General features: G+C 31.7%; 2 protein-coding genes across 9 annotated transcripts in view; one reads left to right on the top strand and one right to left on the bottom strand.

Moving 5' to 3' along the window:
- LOC127739083 (cytochrome P450 2C29-like) overlaps positions 1–20,112 on the bottom strand; it is a 480,581-nt gene that overhangs the window by 69,310 nt on the left and 391,159 nt on the right. The gene's annotated exons all lie outside the window — the stretch shown is intronic.
- LOC127739081 (protein slit-like) overlaps positions 10,110–20,112 on the top strand; it is a 58,757-nt gene continuing 48,754 nt past the window's right edge. For all 5 annotated transcript variants that reach the window (XM_052250654.1, XM_052250652.1, XM_052250651.1 and 2 more), the window contains exons 1-5: positions 10,110–10,152; positions 13,581–13,760; positions 16,104–16,175; positions 16,740–16,811; positions 19,065–19,136. In XM_052250654.1, coding sequence (XP_052106614.1) covers positions 13,591–13,760; positions 16,104–16,175; positions 16,740–16,811; positions 19,065–19,136 — 386 coding nt within the window. In that variant the 5' untranslated portion in view covers positions 10,110–10,152; positions 13,581–13,590. The remainder of the gene's footprint in view (positions 10,153–13,580; positions 13,761–16,103; positions 16,176–16,739; positions 16,812–19,064; positions 19,137–20,112) is intronic.

Raw genomic sequence — 20,112 nt, 5'->3', positions numbered from 1 at the left:
TTAAAGAGTTTTGACGACTTCACTGGCGTACATCTACAGATAACGTTGTTTATCATTTTTTTAATAAAAAAAAAAAAAAATTGTGAAAAAATTATGTGTAGGCACGTGCCTAAAGTGCCTAACGACAGCTACGCCCCTGTCATACAATGTTTACTGGGTGAATAGATGGTAACTCTAGTAACAGTATGTTTCGTACATCAGTATAACGGTCACAATAAATAAGGAAATGTGTTTCATCTTTAATCGAACCCGAATTACATAATTTAAATAAACGTAGATTAGGTGGAATGTTTCGGAAGAAACCTTGCAATTGCCGAACGTTGCATCCTTGATAAATGTCTTTTTACATATGGCTCAGTTGAGAATTCGGACTTAAACATTTTATACATTCTCAGTTTTGGCATTGTACGCACTTCATTAATCCATCTATCTTTGAAGTCATCTACACATTTACTTTTGACTGTTTCCAACACGTAGTATGTAGAAATGTCGTCGCGACTGTAGTTAATCAAATGCGTAAGATTACAAGTATTCATAATTGTCTTGATATTGTTAAACCAGGTATTTTTGTAGCGTGTAGCGGTGTCAATGTCCCAACAGAACACTTTACGGCAAAGTCTATTGTCCGGCATTTTCATGAGGCGACTCCATAGGCGTATCGCATTACACTGCGTATGAATATATACAAGTAGCCAACCCATATCCCCTAAGACAGCAGGAATCGGAGCACATTTGCTAATGCCAAGGAATTTCCTAATTGCTCTGTATTGTAGTCTCTCAAGTGAGTCATAGCGCTTGATACCCCATATTCCACACGCTTAATCCATAACTGGGATGACCGTGTTGTCATATATCTTTGTGTATATTTCAAAGTCCATATTTCCCATATGCAACAATTTGGATGTTAACGACCCCAATATTCTGCTAGCTGCCGCCGACAGCTCATTAACAGAAACCTTAAAGTCTATGTTTTCGGATAGTGTAAGGCCTAGATAACGGTACTTTCCTATGTAATCTAGTTCAATGTTCATATTAAGAAGAGTTTTCTTTGTCCAATCATGTAGAACGTTGAGATGAGACTGTAAGCCTTTACTTGAGTCCGAAATGAGAACGAGGTCATCTGCGTAAAATAAATAACTAATCATGTCGTTTACAACAAATACATTGGTTGAATATTTCTGCTCAAGAAAGAGAGAGAGAGAAAAAAAAGAAACAACACGTACTTCATGCAATATTACCATGAACATCTTTTTAAATAGCATACATTAGATTTATGATTGAGATACCAGAATGAAGTTTAAATCGCGACATAATTGAAGAACGAACAATTTTGACTGAAATAGTTAGTATTTTACATCTGTCGCCTCTCTTTGAAAGATTTAAGATTTTTTGCAGTGAAGCCTATTGTTTTTTTTCTAAAAACAAATATATGGTGTAGGTAGGGTTTTCTACATTTAGCGTCTGACGGAATTATACAATGCGCAAAAAAAAGTACCTGTTCAATGACGAGCCAGTAATTGCTTAGTGCCATGCTGGGAAGAGGCTTGTCTAATTTCACATACGCATTACGTATTTACTAATAAATTTCCAGTATCATGGCTATAGTGTATAAGCCAGAATTGAATTTCGTTATTATTTGAATTATCAAAATGAGTGCTGTCATATAATATATTTTTATTTTTTAGTTTTAATTATATTGATGTTTATTTATTTATAAAGATGTCCGTCGAAAGATGATTTAGATGATTTTAATTGCGACAACCAATACTCTTTAACCATTTAAAAAGAAAGATACCCACATTACGATATTGAGAGGAACTTAAATCTACATGATAAATCTATGGTGAAGACATAATCTTACAATCAGTTTAATTGAGGTCTGAAGCTGTCATGTCAGTAACTGCTAGTAGTCCTTTGTTAATTTATGCATCATTGTCATGTTGCTTAATTTCTTTTGTTACCTTTTCTGCCATCGGACTCGGACTTCTTTTAAACTGAGTTTTATTGTGCGTATTGCTATGTGTTTCTTTATTCTACATTGGCTAGAGGTATAGGGGGAGGGTTGAGATCTCACAAAACAAGTTTAGCCACAACGCATTTTTGCACCTGTCACAAGTGAGGAGCCTCTGGCCTTGGTTAGTCTTGTATATTTTCACTGAACTTGTACACAACATTGTTTAGGTGTCATAATCTTAAAACAAACACACATTTAACAAAGAAGCACAAAAAGCATCAATCAAATATAACAATAACATTCATTGAAGACATTTCCGTTCGATATCTATGAACGATTTTAGAATTGTAAAATCAGTCTTAAATCTGACTAATTCAGCGTTGGTATCGAGTCACTCATCAGTCTATGAGGGATTATCGTTGTTTTAAACGTGCGAGTACTCTCAGATCTCTACTTAATGTTTTTGTTAGATTTATTTCTATTTGTATCTATCTGATGAGTTCAGCATTTTTAACTGATTTTTATAGTTCGTTCTTATGCTGTACTGTTATATCACTGTCCCAGGTTAGGGTAGTGTTGGGATCCTGCTAACATGTTTAACTCCGCCACATTCAGTATGTATGTGTCTGTCCCTAGTCTACTGCTTGTAATTGAGTGGTTGTTGCTGTGTTACATATTTGTTTTTCGTTCTTTGTTTTGAACATTAATTAGGCCGTTAGTTTTATCGATTGAATTGTTTTACTTTTGCCATTTCGGTGTCTTTTATACTGACCATGCGGTATGGGGTTTGCTCACTGTTGAAGGCCTCACGATGCCCTATATTTGTTTATTCTGTGTCAATTTGTCTCTTGGGAAGAGTAGTCTAATTAGCAATCATACCACATCTTCCTTTTTATATGTATCAACCCTGAAGTTTCCGAATGACAAAGTTATCTCCTATTTGTATTGTTGAAAAATGACACGTATGCCAGTTACGTTGCTTTCGCCGGGAAATTTGAATGTTTGACCTAAAGTTGCGATTTAGTACATGTTATAACATGTATAAAAGTACCTCGTACATGTTATAACATGTACAAAAATATTGCCTAAAATGGTTTTAACCTGTACAAAATTTGTAATGTACCACCCACTCATAGCCACTTTCTGGGACTGATTGATAATCAATTAAGTCAACTTGTCTTTTGAACTAAAATAAGACGATCTGACTGGTTTGATGACTAGTTTTGAAAGCTTAGAACGTTTTTTTCTTTAGAGCACAGTGATTACAAAGTTTAAGAAATGTTTTAATTGCTTCACAGCTTATGTTGGCACAGTGTATTTTCAGGTCATTGTATGTTTTATGCAGTCCACCATAGCCTATAACAGTTTGACTTTTTTATTTGTCAATCAAGACGCCCCAAATAATAATAGCAAATATTTGTTCAGTAGATAATTGGTTCATCTGAAATATTTAAGAACAATGCCCTAATATTTTGAAATATACCCCTCCCCCTCTTTTTGGAACATGCAACAATTAAACCAAGGTCTCCTATGCATACTCCATAGAAGCCAGAGAGAGAAACGGGTTTTCATTGGATCATACTTATAAATAGCTTTGGGATTATTGAATATGCTCTTCAACATTTTAAGCCTTGAGCATAACTGATAAGCTTGCAAATCTTATGTAACAATATTTTTTCGTTATAATTAAATTGATCATTGCGTGACTCGAATGTCATTTTGATTAACTACAGCGTGGTTATTGAAAAGTTGGTCCAAATGCAAACATTAAACTTTTATCTGCAATTGGGACAGAAAATGTCCCTTTCATAAGACACCAGAGTTTTTGCAAAGGTACTTTTGATTATGTCAGGTTAAATCCACCAATTCTAACATAAAAAAAATGCCTGTACCAAGTCAGGAATATGACAGTTTTTATTCTTGCGTTTGATATGGTTGAGCTTTTGATTGTGCTATTTGAATATGGAGTTTCCGTTTTGAATTTTCCTCGGAGTTCGGTATCTTTGATATTTTACTTGTTTTTGACAGACTGTATCAGCATTGCACTCACCATCCGATGTTCTACTACAAAACGTTATGATTTACTAAACCTTTGGTATCGTACAATCTTGACTGCATATAAATTGAAACAGATGTTAAAACTCTCTCAATTATGGAAAAATTTGGGTTCTTGCAGTAGTGTATCTTGCATTGATGTTCCCTTCATTAACTCATTTCACGTGAACTTCATAACCTTAGAATATCAAGACCGAAGCAGTAAATATAATACTAGTATTTAGGAAAAGTAAAAGTGTATCAGAAGAAATATTTTTGGTGTTTTAACGCGACTTTTTGGCACCGCTTTTAGGCTATTTCGTGGCGGCCAGTTTTTATTGGTAGAGGAAGCCGGAGTGCCCGGAGAAAACCACCGACCTTCGGTAGGAAAATTGACAATCCTTGTCAGTTAAGATTGGCGTCGAGTGCACCCGCACGAGCGGGGTTCGAACTCACAACCTCAGAACCTCAGTGTTGACTGGCTAGTGATTACAGTAGTAACTACTTAGACCACTCGGCCACCGAGGCCCTTCTTTAGCAGAAATGTATACTTCAAATACGAAACGTAGCATGAGTGCCAATGAGACAACTCTCCATCCAAGTCTTAATAGATAAAAGTAAACCATAATAGGTCAAAGTACGGTCTTCAATACGGAACCTTGCCTCATACCGAATAACAAGCTATAAAGGGAACCAGAAATGACTATTGTAAAACCATTCAACAGGAAAACCATCGGCATAATCAAAATATAAAACGAGAAACGAGAATCACTTATGTACTACATAAAAAAGGACAACCACAGAACATCAAGTTCATGACAGGTTCATATTTAGAGAATAAATAGTATTAAAAAAATATTTGGTCTAGTTTATGAGTCTAGTCTTTGTAATAAGTGTATATCATATGGGTTAATTAAAAAACCCAATATACATGAATCGTTGTATCATTGCTATCTTTAAAGTAATCAAATATTTTACATTGGAAATAATAAGAGAGGATTTTCTTTTTTGTGAAAAAAGTTTAAAAAAAATAAATAATGAATACAATTGAATTTAATTGACATTTAAAGATTGTAATAATTTAATATTTTTTATTCACATGTAACTTTGCATCAATTGAGTGCTAAATTATATTGTCAAATATACAGACCATACAAGACCCTCGTGGGTAGTCAAGATCATCAAACATTCACTAGTAGTAGTACAAATGTAGTCCTATAAATAAGGACTTGTTAAATAGATAAATGAAATGTTTTTAAACACTCTAACAACGTTCACCAAAACAGTTTTTCAGACATCATAACATCAACAGGCACAATATGATGAGATATGTTTAAATGGTATACCATCTAAAATGCAGTTATTAACGTTTATTAAAAAATATATGATTTTTCAAAACCGTAGTTCACTTCCACCGCCCGTACTGAATTACTGAAAAACACAAACATATGCTAGAACGAAAGGTCACTGTAAAATGATAAATGGAACATTATTTTGACATTTCCTTCACACGACAGCTACAGTTGAAAACAATTAAACTTTTGCAATAACAAAGCCTGAGAGAAATTTCGCACAAAAGAAACATAATGGTATGACCCTCCCCCCCACTTAAAATAAGTATCGTTATGAACTGAGAACTGTAGGATTTAATCACATCTTTAAACAAAAAACTAATTTGGAGGGAATGTATTTCTTTTTCTTGAATGTTGAAAGTTAGTACAAACAATTAATTCAGAACTATTCTTCAAATTTAGAAAATAAAACATGTGTTAAATGTGTTACGTAGTTTGTAATTTTATGGAGAAAGCTTGACATTTTTAAATAGTATAGATCATTTGGTGGGTTGATTAACAACTGGCCTTAGTGTTATTGTTCCCCTTGATATATTAAATGTTCGAAATTGCCAGCAATTAGAAAGTAAAATATGTTTCGTAAATAAATTTAAAAATATACTGAACATAATCGAGATTTAAAGATTACAATGATTAAATGACAGACTAAGTTTAATAAGCTATTGAATTTCTCTATCTATATTACCACGTTGGATATTTTTCGTATAATGACACAGTGCTTATGTTTAGAACCTTTTAATAAGACTTGAAGAGAGAGCAAACAAAACTGCAGTAAAGATGTGAAACAAAATAGTTCTTACGCGTAAACAATATCACTATATAAAAGTTTTTGGCTTTGAGACATCGCTTTATGATACAGATACGTACAAAGAATTGCTTCATTTTCTTTTATTGTAACAAAATATTGAACGTCAGCACATAATTGCTGACTACTAGGTTGTTAATACACTTAAGACGAAATATCCAACAATAGTGACATTGACACAGAGGTTGAAACACTTCAAATAGGTACAATGATTTTAAACACGAACATCCGACGTATGTTTCGTCTGCGGTAAAATAATCAATGGCACATGATTTAAAGCAGGAGGCTTAACTTTGCACATGAGAAAAATAATGGTCTTAATGAAAATAAATACAAAATACATAAAAAAGCCAGCATATTTTTAAATTTAGGGATCAATAAAAATAAAACTTCTCTGTACACGACACACATAATTCGATGGGCATTCATTTTCTGGAATATTGACATTTCAAAATATTTTCGATAACTAAAATATACTTCATATTTAGAGATAAAATTGAGAATGGAAATGAGGAATGTGTCAAAGAGACAACAACCCGACCATTGAGCAGACAACAGCCGGATTATACAGTATTGAAATTATAAAAATAAACATGATGACTCTTATGAGAAGTCTTTGTAACTAGTTTATATTATGGGTTGATTTAAAAAAAAATATTTACGTGAACATCCCTTGTATCATTGCTATCTTTGATGAAATCAAATTTATGTAATTGCAAATAATAAGAAAGGGTTTTCTTTTTCGTTATAGTAGTTTTGAAATATACTGAATATAATTGAAATTCAATGATTACAATAATTAAATGTATTGTTTACATGTAACTATACATCAATTGAATGCTAAATTATATAGTCATATCAAATATACCTACCATGCAAGACCTCCATGGGTAGTGAAGGTCACGAAACACCCACTACTTGTAGGTATATCAATAAGGATTTGTTAAAAAAATAATAATGAGATGTTTTAAACACTCTAACAACGTAATTTTCACCACAAATAGTCAACGAGAGGTCATCATATCAACAGGCACAATGGGGTGAGATATGTTTGAAGTGGGGTACAAACAAGCTTAAGACAACTGAAAAGCAAATATTTATTTCTTTAAACACGGTTTTGTTTTAACTGTAGCTCATTTTGCAACCCATTTCTTTGTACCGTTAGCATTCCTTACCTTAAGATACTATACATTTATTTATTATACACATTGATAATATATTAATTATCGCTTTTTATGGCGATTGACAGAAGGTCACAGTAACACAGCAATAAATTGGACTTAATTTTTGCTCACACTACAGCTTCGGTTGACAAATATTCATCGTAAAACATACTATCTATTACAATAGCACACTGGTAGTGATACACTGGCGTGGAAAGATTAGACAATATTCGCACAAAAGAAACATCGTCTGATAATCAAAGCCCCCGAAAAAAAGTATCGTTATGAACTATAGGGAATATGAAATTTAATCACATCTTTAACCTATTACCTTATTTGGAGGAAATGTCCTTTTTCTTGAATGTTGAGAGTAAACAAAAAAAAAATTCATAACTAATCTTCAAATTAAAAAAAATAAACCATGTGTTCAATTTACGTAGTTGGGCAATTTTATTAAGAAACCTTACCATTCCTAATAAATTCATGTGGTGAATTGATTATCAATCGGATACTGGTATAAACGAACTAGTCTTGATGTCATTATTACCCTTTGTATAATCAAATATACGAAATTAAAGAATTTTCTATTTCGTAATAACATTTCTAAATAAACTGAACATTATTTAAAATTTACAATGATTAAATGACAGATTTATGCGGTATGGGTTATGTTAAACAAAATAGTTCCTGCGCATAAGCAATACTACTATATAAAATTCTGTAGCTGAGACATCAATTTATGATACATATAAGTTAAATGCCTCATTTTCTTTTATTGTAACAAATTATTAAACATCAACACAGAATTGCTGACTTTTGGGTTATTGAAATTGTGACTACTGGGCTGGTGATATTCTTTCGACGTAATAACCATCAGTATTGGCACCGACCCAGCGGTTATAAAAAACCCTCAAGGATACCAGGCTGATTTGGTGTGGCAGACTTTCGTTTCGACTTCATCCGAATCATATGTGGCTCTGTACTGAAAACAGTCAGAGGACTCAATGAAAAAGTCAGTTGAAAAGCATTGAAATGCATTGAAAACCAGAACCCCCCCCCCCCCCCCCCCCAAAAAAAAAAATGTGCAAAATACTATTAAGGCTGCAAAAAACTCTGTCTGAGGTTTGAATAATGTAACATTTTATAATCAGGAAATGTACATGAAAGGAAAGTAACAATTATATTTCATGTCAGCCTATAAATGCTGACTACCGGGTTGTTCAAAACATAAGGGTCGAAACTTCCATCAACAGTGACATCAACACTCATCAAAGTTACAAAGCTGATAATTTGGTATACGCCAAGCGCAATATGTCTACGGAAAAGACGTTTTTGGCGCTCGATTTCATACATTTTGAAGCTTAAATCATAAATCAACTCGAAAATCATTGAACTCAACAGTATCGAAAAAAGCCGTCCCAAATAAGACTATAGTTATCATTGTTTAAGTTTAAAAACCTTAGTATTTCGAATATTTATATAATTAATAAACAGTAAATGTACAGAAAATGAAAGTAACAACGATATTAAATGTTAGTGCAAAATGATGATGACTTGTCTGGTCATAGTTCTTTTGATGAAGTTAATCCTTAACGTCTAAGTTTTAGGATTTATTGTTATACCGAGTCACATCATTGCAAAAATTTTACGGGCATTCCAATTTCGAGTTTGGTATCACTTGACACTGAATACTTGAACATTTATAGTTAAAGGACCGTTTTCTGTCAAAATCATGCTCACCGATTTAACTCAATTTTTCATATTTGATTTATAAAATAATAAAATGTATGTCTAATTTATTAAAAGTCTAAAATAAAAAAAATACAATACACCTTATCGCTATTTCCGGTTGACCCGAGATTCTGTCCCGCTTGAACTATTGACGTCATACAACAATCACTTTTCCATTGTGGCGTCAGATATTTTATATTATGACGTCAAAATTTTACGGGAACCTGTGTGATGTCCAGTAATGCAGACAAACAGCGATAAAGTGTATGCACGGGCTTGATAATATGTATCAATATTTCTTGTGTATTAGTCTAGACGCCATCTAGATACACATAAAAATAGGTATAAATATATAGCAAACACGTTTGATTTAATATTATAAGTTAAAAATATATGTTAATCGTCGCTTTACTTGTGTGAGAATGAGTTTTTATGGATCGAATCAGTCAATCAAATTGTTTAATCGTGTTTCACTTTCAATGTTTACATTCTTTTTCGTGTGATAACTGAAAACGCCTTATTCATGCGTAACCAATCTCTACCTAATGGGTTAAACTGAACACATGAATACGGATTCAATGAGATCTAATTATTCACTTGCAAGTGAATACATCATCAGCGATGTTTCTTATCTTATTTAAAAAAAAATGAACCAACTGGCTGATAAAAGCGAAAAATATATTATTTCACTATTTCACTTTCATGACTGATTGAACAAAAATAAAACATATTTTATTGTTTTTTTATATCTCGTAGCTATTGTGTCATTAAGGACCTGCAAACATCTTACAGTGCAAAAATGTAGAAACTAATAACTGTGTTTAGTATTGAAAATGTAAAAATAAAAACCTATTCGAAGTTTCAAATCATAATATGTTTGTGTTCCAAATTCTAAACCAATTTCTTTTTGTGACTTGAAACTCCAATTAAAAATCTTTTGACGTATTGATGAATCAACGACGAACTATTCTATTCATTGACTGAACTGAATAGAGAAAAATAGTGTTGTCCTACATTGATCAAATTTGTAGATTGATTCGTAAGTATATTGTGTAGCTTTATATTTAAATCTCTCATTGAGTACAACAATGTTCAATGGTAGAGATATATAAGGTATGTCTACTTTTTACCATCTAATTCCAATAAAAAAACGAATTATATATAAATTCGAGATATTATTTTTAATTAAGTGAAAACGATGGGTATACATTATTACAATACAACCTTCGACGTATTATAAAACAAATGAACGTTCTACTGTAAAATTTAAATTATCGATAGGATTTTTGTCTTTCATTCCACAATTACAGGAAAGGTTGATCACGTCCAAAACTAGTAAGGTAGATTCAAATCGAGGACACGAAAGGGTTCATTAAAAATAAAGAAATTGAGGAAAAAACGCCAATAAATAATTACGTCATTCTCGAATGTTTAAAAAAATATCGTCATAAACATACAAAGTATTTGCACGAACTTGTCACTTAAAAAAAAGGCTGCATAGTGGAAAATATAGCAGTTAAGGTTGATGCATTATAAAAATGTTCGCAATATCTTCACCCGATTTGGAACGAAACTCTAATCTACTTTGTTCATGTTTGACATTTCGAAGAAAATTTTACATTGTTTAATAACTGTGTTTTTGCTTGTATTTATTTCTCTATCCCATACCATGGTAGATGTGAACGACCCTTTCTTACTGGGTAAATATGTATAGTTCAGGTAAGTTATGATGAATTGGAGGTCTCATCAATCAGAATCTTGTTCATAATAGTGTGTACACTAACAAATGTATTTCAAATTGAGTGTATACAAAGATATGTAAGGTTATCTGAACATTGAAATGTGATATTGTCTGACTCTCATGTTTATTTGTTATTCACCAGTACACATTTATTTGAATGTATAATACTGAGACCAAGAACAAAACATTCACTTATTCTTTTTTCCAGCGGCACAAACCTTGAATACTTTTTTACAGTATACAAAAGGTTTCAAGTGCTGTAATTGAATCACAGTTTGAAAAAAAATAGACGACAGCACTTGTTTGTAAACCGTTATGTAATATCTGTTTCACAGATGACAATGGACATGTTTAGAGTGTCGTAGCCATACTACTGTCCTTTTTCTCGTATATAACATCACCGAATGGTGGCACTTATAAATCAAGATACCCCTCAGAGGCACCATAGACCACCCGTGGTTTTTTTTAGGGGGGTGTGTTGTCTTGTGTTTTTTTATATAATTGTTTGTCCTTTGGTCGTTTTCCGTTTCAAGCCATGGCGTTTTCAGTTTCTTGTCGACTTATGAATTTAAATGTCCATTTATTTTCGCTCAATAGATATATGACTTTTGAACACTGGTACACTACTGTTGCCTTTATATTTTTATGCACATATGCAAATAATATTATACTCATTAGGAAGATAAAATAAATATTAAAATGCAAAAAAGAAAACCAACAACAATTGTTGAAATGGCGAAAGGGATATTATTTTAACGAAAACTAGAATGCAAAAATATTGAAACATATGACTAATCGCTAAATAGACACTAACGGCCTAATTTATAACAAATAGATTTATTAAAAACAAATATGTAAGACATGAACCAACGACACCCACTGATCTTCAGGCTCCACACTTAGGACATGCACATATAGAATATGGCAGCTTTAAACTGTATGAAGGCGCTGACCTCCCCTAACATGGGAAAGTGGTGAAATAGTAAACATACGAACAGAACAATAGTACAACATAAGAACAGAAAAATAGTACAACATAATAACAGAACAATAGTACAACATAAGAACGGAACAATAGTACAACATAAGAACAGAACAATAGTACAACATAAAAACAAAATTTAAAAATCAGTTGAAAAGTGCTGTACCCATTAGATCGATACAAAACGGAAAGAACGATAGCAAAAGATAAGACAGGACATTACAGGGTAGTCAAACGCCAATAACAACTAACCAGTAATATTGAATATGGTTTTAAATTACTGATAACAAAATCAATATTTATACAAATAAAAATAATATCCAACGATCAAGTCCCAATGTTGAATTGACAACCTTCTAGAATAAGAGTTGTTAAATGATTGATGAGTTTATACAAATCGTATCTTAATTTCCTTGGTCGGTAAACAACATTATAGTAAAATCAGGATGTGCTATTCCGTTCAATTTTTTTTTAAACAGTTACATCATAACTTTCAAATCAAATCGTTATATCTATAGGAGGATTTCGAACAGGTTATAATTATAAACAATTGGTGGTAACGAAATCCCATACTTAATACTTTACCAGTAATATATAGATTAGGTTATGGTAAGAAACATTTATTGTTAGAAATATAAATTTTTATGTCTTTAGACCTTAAAAGTTTCTGATTATTAATTTTTTCCTCGCCTTATTTGTACCACATTTGATTGGTTTCGCAAAATGTCGAACAGTAACATATATTGACATGTTTCAGTTTGTAAACCGGAGTTGATTGTCTTAGTCGATTTATGACCTATAGACAGCGGTATAATACTCAGAATTTTCTGGTGTACTTAGTCTAATGCAATCTGGTGACTCTTTTTGAAAGTAATTTCCATTCTGTATTTAACAATAATTTAGAGGTATACACTTTTACTCCTGAACTGTTAGAGATAGAAACCTAGGGTCAATGGTTTTAAGTCCTTGGTCCACTTAAAGGTTACAGGTGAAGATCCTATTATAGTTACGACTTATGCTTATAATACCTGTTCCTAAGGAAATGGTCGGCAACACATTTTTATCCAAATTGGTATTCGTTATATGTTGCGTTATCATATAATTTCGAAACGATAAATTGACATCTTGTAGGAGTTTTCCAGTTCGAAAACTTAATATTATATGTACTGGAATTAGGCATATGTTTGGAGTTTACTATGTTACAAAAAGTTAATGGTCTTGTGTATCTAGAAGTACATGTACATGAATGTTTACTTGTTTCATGGTAAAAGATCTAGAAACCGAGTCCGTTTGAATTGATGTTCGAAGTAAAATTGTGTAAATATAAAGGAGCAAATTGTCCCTATTATGTAAAAAAAACAACAACATTTAAACCATATATTTTATCAAATCAATGTCATATGATCTATTATGTGACAAAAGTAGTGACTTTAAGTAAACGGAATGATTTTAATATATCTCTTATTTCATCAAAAGTAAAACGTTTGTGTACAAGTAGGAATGACATTTCCGTTTCAATACATAAATTTGAGTGCGAAGTCATTCAACTGTAATTCAATATTTGTGTTTTCAATTTTTTTTTTATGTGTGAGCTGTTATTTACTTTAGTTGTTTTGTATGCTATTTTAACTTTCTAATTATAAATAACATTTCAATTATTTTTTTCATACTGCTATATAATTTCATTTCCGTTACAGCAATTAATTTTACCTTCACAAAATCCAATAATCATGACAATATGCAGAAGGATCAATCCACGTTTTTCTATTTTAACAATAAATTTGAAGGAGTGTGGAATCATTTTTTTGTTATTTTTAGACTGAAGACGATGTACTCGAACGTAGTAGTTGGTCTACTCATCATTGCAGTGTCTATAAACGTGGTATTACTATGTCCAAACAACTGTTCCTGTTTCATTACTCGAGGTCTCATCATAGATTGCGACAACAAAGGACTGACTGCATTTCCGAGAGACTTTCCAAATGACTCATCTTCTATGTAATGTGTTTTTCTTATTCTTTCATCCTAAGCTATTATTTATGACAATTTAATAGTCGATAGCTTTTAACAAAATTCCGTGTAAGTGACCATACCTTGGAAACAGAAAAAGGTCGATATAAAAAAAAAACCAAAGATAACACAGAGTTTGTAAAGTTTGTAAAATTTCAGATGACGAAGAGAACTTTATCAATGTTATTAAAACCCATTATCCTAATTTCAACTTGATTGATTCACACTCTAAACTTAAAACTATTTTAGAACCCAATAGAGATATGTTGTCTAGTTTTGTAGGCTATAAAAAGCAATTCATGGATTGCAAAAATAGAGTCGACATTGGTCAAGTATATACTTACTTAAATCAAGACAAAATCCCGAACAAAGAACATTCCGGTACTTTATTACCTTATATACACCGATATATAATCAAGAAGCCATAGCGAAATTAGAAGCAAGAAATCCTCAGTAATAAAGAAGATGACTTAATGTATCCCAATTTAGTGTGCTGTAAACATCGAATATTTCATAGGTTGTAAATTTCTAAAAACTAATCAATATAAAAATTAAATCACAAAAATACTGAACTCCGAGAAAAATCAAAACGGAAAGTTCCTAATAAATTGCAAAATCAAATGATAAAACACATCAAACGAATGGACAACAACTGTCATATTCCTGACTTGGTACAGGCATTTTCAAATGTAGAAAATGTTGGATTGAACCTGGTTTTATAGCGCTAAACCTCTCATTTGTATGACAGTCGCATCAAATTCCATTATATTTACAACGATGCTTGGACAAAACAGATAAGTAAAATGGTCAAAATATGGGTACAGCAGTCATCACTGTGTCACAATTTCAAAACAAACAAATATTTAACAAAGAAGCACAAACAGCAATTATCAAATTTAACAACCATATTCATTGCTTACTGATATATGTATTTTAAATCAACCCATAAAGAAATGAAATATTTGAAGTCCTGTGACTGCATTCACATCAACTCTTAGTGTAGAGTCGCGTGTTTGACGTCAGAAAATGTAAACGTCACACAGGAAGAAATATAAAATAATTTCGTCGTTCAAAGTATTTTCAAAATTATAATTTCACATGGGTAATGGCGGTATACAGAGTTGAAAAATCAAAAGTTTTGTTAGAACTAATTTCAGAAAAAGACCGAGATTTAAAATAACCAAGAATTCTTTAGAATTTTTAAGAATCCACATATGGTTAATACCAGTAAGCGAGTAAAATAATTTTGTCGTTCAAAGTATTTTCAAAATTATAAAAGAACAATAACATAATTGCGGGATCTTTAAAAGTACAGAGCCACGTCATATGTACCAAAGAAACACAACAAGTCACACGTACAAAACACAACAGCAAAAATGAATGATAATACAAACACATTGACGGGATGTATAAGGACCATCGTGAATTATTTGTGAAGTTGATACGGAATATTTATCAACAAGGTCTTGGTACCTTCCGATGAACTTTTTTAGAAAAAGGACGAGACGTTCTTTGACTAACCCCTGGTTCATTAACTTTCTGCTCAGACACTGGTAACGTTTTACAAAGTCTGAGTAGGAGCTGCAAGCTGTTGAATGTCGAATAAGTTGGGAAATGTATATCCCATATGCAGGTGAAGTTGATTTGATTTGATTTGATTTTTGGTGTTTTAACGCCACTTTTAAGCACCGCTTTTGGGCTATTTCGTGGCGGCCAGTTTTTATTGGTGGAGAAAGCCGGAGTGCCCGGAGAAAACCACCGACCTTCGATAGGAAAACTGGCAATCCTAGTCAATTAAGATTGGAGTCGAGTGCACCCGCACGAGCGGGGTTCGAACTCACAACCTCAGTGTTGACTGGCTAGTGATTACAGTAGTAACTACTTAGACCACTCGGCCACCGAGGCCCCCAGGTGAAGTTGGTATATTGCTACTAAGGTGGGGGGAAATTGATAATTTCAAAATTAAAATCGTCTCGTTTGTCAAAGATTCTGGTACTGAGATGACTGTGTATGTCAATTCGAGGTATAAGTCTAAAAATGAGGCGGAGGAAGTGTTCATTCAATTAGAAGGAATATAATACCAATGTCAGTATTTTTACATGCTTTTTAATTAACCTGTTTGCCGACAATTTGAAAGGCTAAACAAAACGTTAAAACAAACATAGCGAAACGTTCCTACCAAAGTCATTCGCAATCTATCGTTAGCTGCCTTGCTACCCATTGTCAAGTTTAATTTTAGATGCTTTTTGTTCAACCTCTCCGTTACAAATGAATGAAACTAATCTAATAAGGAATTAATATAAAGTAGTATGTTTTTGTTATGCATTTCAGATGGATGGATCGCAATTTCTTCACGACAATCGATGAAGGAGCATTTCAAAATATGAAATTATTAAATGCCGTGTATGTATCAGTTTGCTATGTTTTATATAACATTTGGTTATTTATTTATTTTCCATTTAGTGCTTATTGCCGAGAATAAAATATACATGCAACATAATAGATTCGTGCATATCGAGTTTTCTGATTTATTATATTTCCAATTGCACATCTAAATCATCAACTAAATCAGAAAACAGTAGTCTGGCTTGTAAATATTGTTCATCTTGAAGTACTATCATAATGAAGATGTTTATATGAATCGGACTTACTTAGTACTTTAATGCAGTAAACTAAGTAATAAAATTACCTCCATACATGTTGCTTCATACTTGGATGTCATTGCTGGTGTACTGGTAGCCTAACCGATATCATCAGGCTAGAAGGCAACAATGTTTACGGGTTACTGGAGTAAAATATGGAAATTGTTGAAATTGGCTGTTATTGAAATAATTATTAGTAAAACTGCTAATTTGATACAGCTACATTTGAACAGTTATGTTTTAATTGATTATTTGAAGAATACACTATTTTAAATTGTTCGCTTATAAACATTTTATTATCAATTCTACAATTTTATGTTTTTAGAAGAATTAGTTTTAGTGCAATATTAACCATTGAGACTGGCGCATTTAGAAACTTGCCAAATCTTACACACCTGTAAGTATTTTTCATTTTTGTAAACTTTTCAGTGTTATTTTTATTCTAGAGCAAAATAAATCCACCTACTGAAATAATGGTTTAGAAGAGAAAATATTGACCAAAATGATTTATTTTGTCTTAAAAATGAATCTTTTCACAACTTATAATAAAATATTCAGAAAGTTACGTAATACGAAATCGGTTAATGGAAACTATATTCAAACTAAAAAATAAATTTATCATAAATACCAGGTTGATATTTGTATTTGCGCCAGACCAGACGCGCGTTTCGTCTACAAAAAACTCATCAGTGACGCTCAAATTAAAAAAATAATAAGATGAAATACCATTGAACAAAGTATAAACAGACTCAACACGAAGACAAATAAAAAATTATAAAAAACAAAACAACACACAAAAACAAAAACAAACTAAAAAACAAAAACGAGTAAAAAAAAAAGTAAGAAAAAACCCTATAATAAGACAAACCAACTTGTACGTCATTATTTCACTGGAGAAGAGTTGTCTTATTTGCAATAAACCCAAGTCGTCTTATTTTTATAAAGAATGAATTCAATGACAAAAAAATATGCACATTTATCGGCACAAATTCAGCGGTATTTATATTAACGTACGATACCGAATTAGCTTCCACATATCAGCATGTGCGCTTGATATAAAAAGACGTAGAGTTGAATACATAAAATCTTTCAACTCACCATGTACGCATTTCATTGAATCATAATTTCAAAAATAAAAGAATATATCACAGAAAAACTGGATGTCAATCAGCAGAAAAATACACTATTGCTAAAATCCAAAGAAAAAGGTCCATAGATCGTCCATTGTGGTTTCCTGCAATAATTAATTTCATCCCGAGCTCTCAAATTCAGGAAAGCTTATACTGCTGTATAACCAAATGCATCTACGGATACCGTTGTATGCGGGATTTAAAAAAAAAATAGTTCTTTAGCAATCATTGGAAACAAATATCAGAATCAAACATTAGTTAAATGTATCTTTGAAGAATTATTGTATACATGACAGTTCACCATCGTGTCGAGAATGGTAGATTTAAATTTGTTGATGTTGCACTTCTTCATTTTATAAACAATGAACAATGAAAGGGTCAAGCCTACATGACTAAAACGTATCTATTAATTCGAGTAATACAACATTTTCATGACGGTTTTCTGCATCTTAATGGCGTCGGTAGTGGTTTCAAACAGATGACTTAAAAACGGGGAAATATATATCAATGGGTAATAAAAAATAAACGAGTTTGAGAAAAAAACAGAATTTTGAAATTTAATCTCATAAATTTTGAAGAATTTGACAAAAAATTCAATGTCCAATAATATTGACTGCTAATGCTAAATGAAATGACTTGTCAAAATTTGTGCATTATAAAATGAAAAAAAACCTATCACTCCTATAAGATACGTATAGGCCCAAATAAAGTGTCTTGTTTGCAACTTTTGGTCGTCGTTATATACACGATTAGTAAATTTTGTAACATTTGATTGGGTATCATGAATCTCGATGTCTGTTCATCATGTTATATGTTAAAACATTGTTCCCATTGCCAAAAATATACCTTATATTTGATTAAAGAAAAAACATGCTACTCAATACCAAAAACATAAACTGAACTGAAAAGTAAAAGTTAAACTAAAGCTGCTGTAAACATAAATAAGAAACTATGCCTTACAAGATTAAAAACATTAAATGTAAGAAAACACTGCAGGCGGTATAACATGTGACGTATGTGTTGATCATATTGAGTTCGATCATTTGTATTAAACTAGAAGTCTTAGTTGAGGTTTGTTCAAATTGTTGAATAGTAAAATGTGACAATCATGTATCAATTCACATCGATTTAATTTCAATATCTGCTTTATGCATGTGTTTACTGTTTTCTCCCTGTTTGTCTATGATAAACGTTTTTAGTCTACGTAGCTCTAAGCTGCTCAATTCAATACTATAACTAAAGGTTTGGCGGTGTTAAAATGCTAACGTACACAAAGAATGTTTTAATTTGGCAGGTAAAATAATTCAATGCTAACGATAACTAAAACGTTTAGATCTGTCTTACATTATGCACATTAGCAGGGCTTTCACGCCAAATAATAAATGGTCAGAGATAATACTATTTTAGCATATAAACCAATAAACGGTCTAAAATGAAAAGCTGCAACTGTTTAAATGCATGAAGAAAACAACGTTACAATTAATCATATAATATAGACAAAATACCATTTATTATTACAGAAATTTAGACAACAATCAAATAACTATAATACAACAAGGAGCGTTTATAGACTTACCAACGCTAAGGTGGATGTATGTATACATTTTTCTATAATATTTTATTCAGAAGTAAATAAAGACATAACATGTTTTCGTAAAACATAGTTCAAGACAAATAAAATGTTTGTTTTACTTTTTATAACTCTCAATGCCAATATAATTCATTAAAAAAAAAATAGAAAGAAAAAAAAACTATTATCAGTTAAAAACATATATTGATTGACAAAAAATAAAGTTTTTTTTCTATTCTATCAGAATAAAAAAAATAAAGATAAACTTATCAGTATTTCCATGGTATAGTTTTTATGCAAACTTCCACTTCCATTGCCCAACTACTGCCTTTGTGATGTTTTTGTTGTTGCCAGTTAGATATATCAAAGGAAATAGTTAGTTATGATTAAATATCGGTTGTTAATTTGTTGTCTTGAAACGATATACAACCGTTCGATATAAACAAAAATTATAAAATATATTTTCTATATGATAAAATGATTTGATCAAGATATATTTCCAACATTTCTTATAAATATTTGATGTTTACGTTCACGTATATGTTTATTAACTTTGTTAACGATTCAAAGAAACAAATGACAAATTTTATTTTCTCTCTGAATATTTCCAAAAGTTCAAACCTGTAAAGCCTGGACGCATTGTCAGCAATAACATTAAAGGAATTAGGCAACAACACAGTGAACTAAAATTGACTTTCTTACAAATTTAAAGGCACATAAATCTTTGTTATGACTTATGTGTCCTTTCGAAAGTGTTTCTGCTCCTAAACTTTGATGATATTCTAAAATCTCCTACATGCCATCGTAGTCGTCTTTACTTCATTTATATGCAAATTCGTGGGAAGTACAACAAACAGTTTTATTCCGACGATACTTTGAAAATCTAAGTTAATCTATAAAGAAGAGACAAATACTTCATCATGACCTTTGCCAAAGATTGCCGTGTGCCACCCCACACTGAGTTAATTTAAACTTGTACACATGGGAATATTATTTTA

The sequence above is a fragment of the Mytilus californianus genome, unplaced genomic scaffold, assembly GCF_021869535.1.
Source record: "Mytilus californianus isolate M0D057914Y unplaced genomic scaffold, xbMytCali1.0.p SCAF_4, whole genome shotgun sequence".
Lineage (NCBI taxonomy): Eukaryota > Metazoa > Mollusca > Bivalvia > Mytilida > Mytilidae > Mytilus > Mytilus californianus.
The sequence above is the reverse complement of the archived record's forward strand: the minus strand, read 5'-3'. Positions and strand labels throughout refer to the sequence as shown.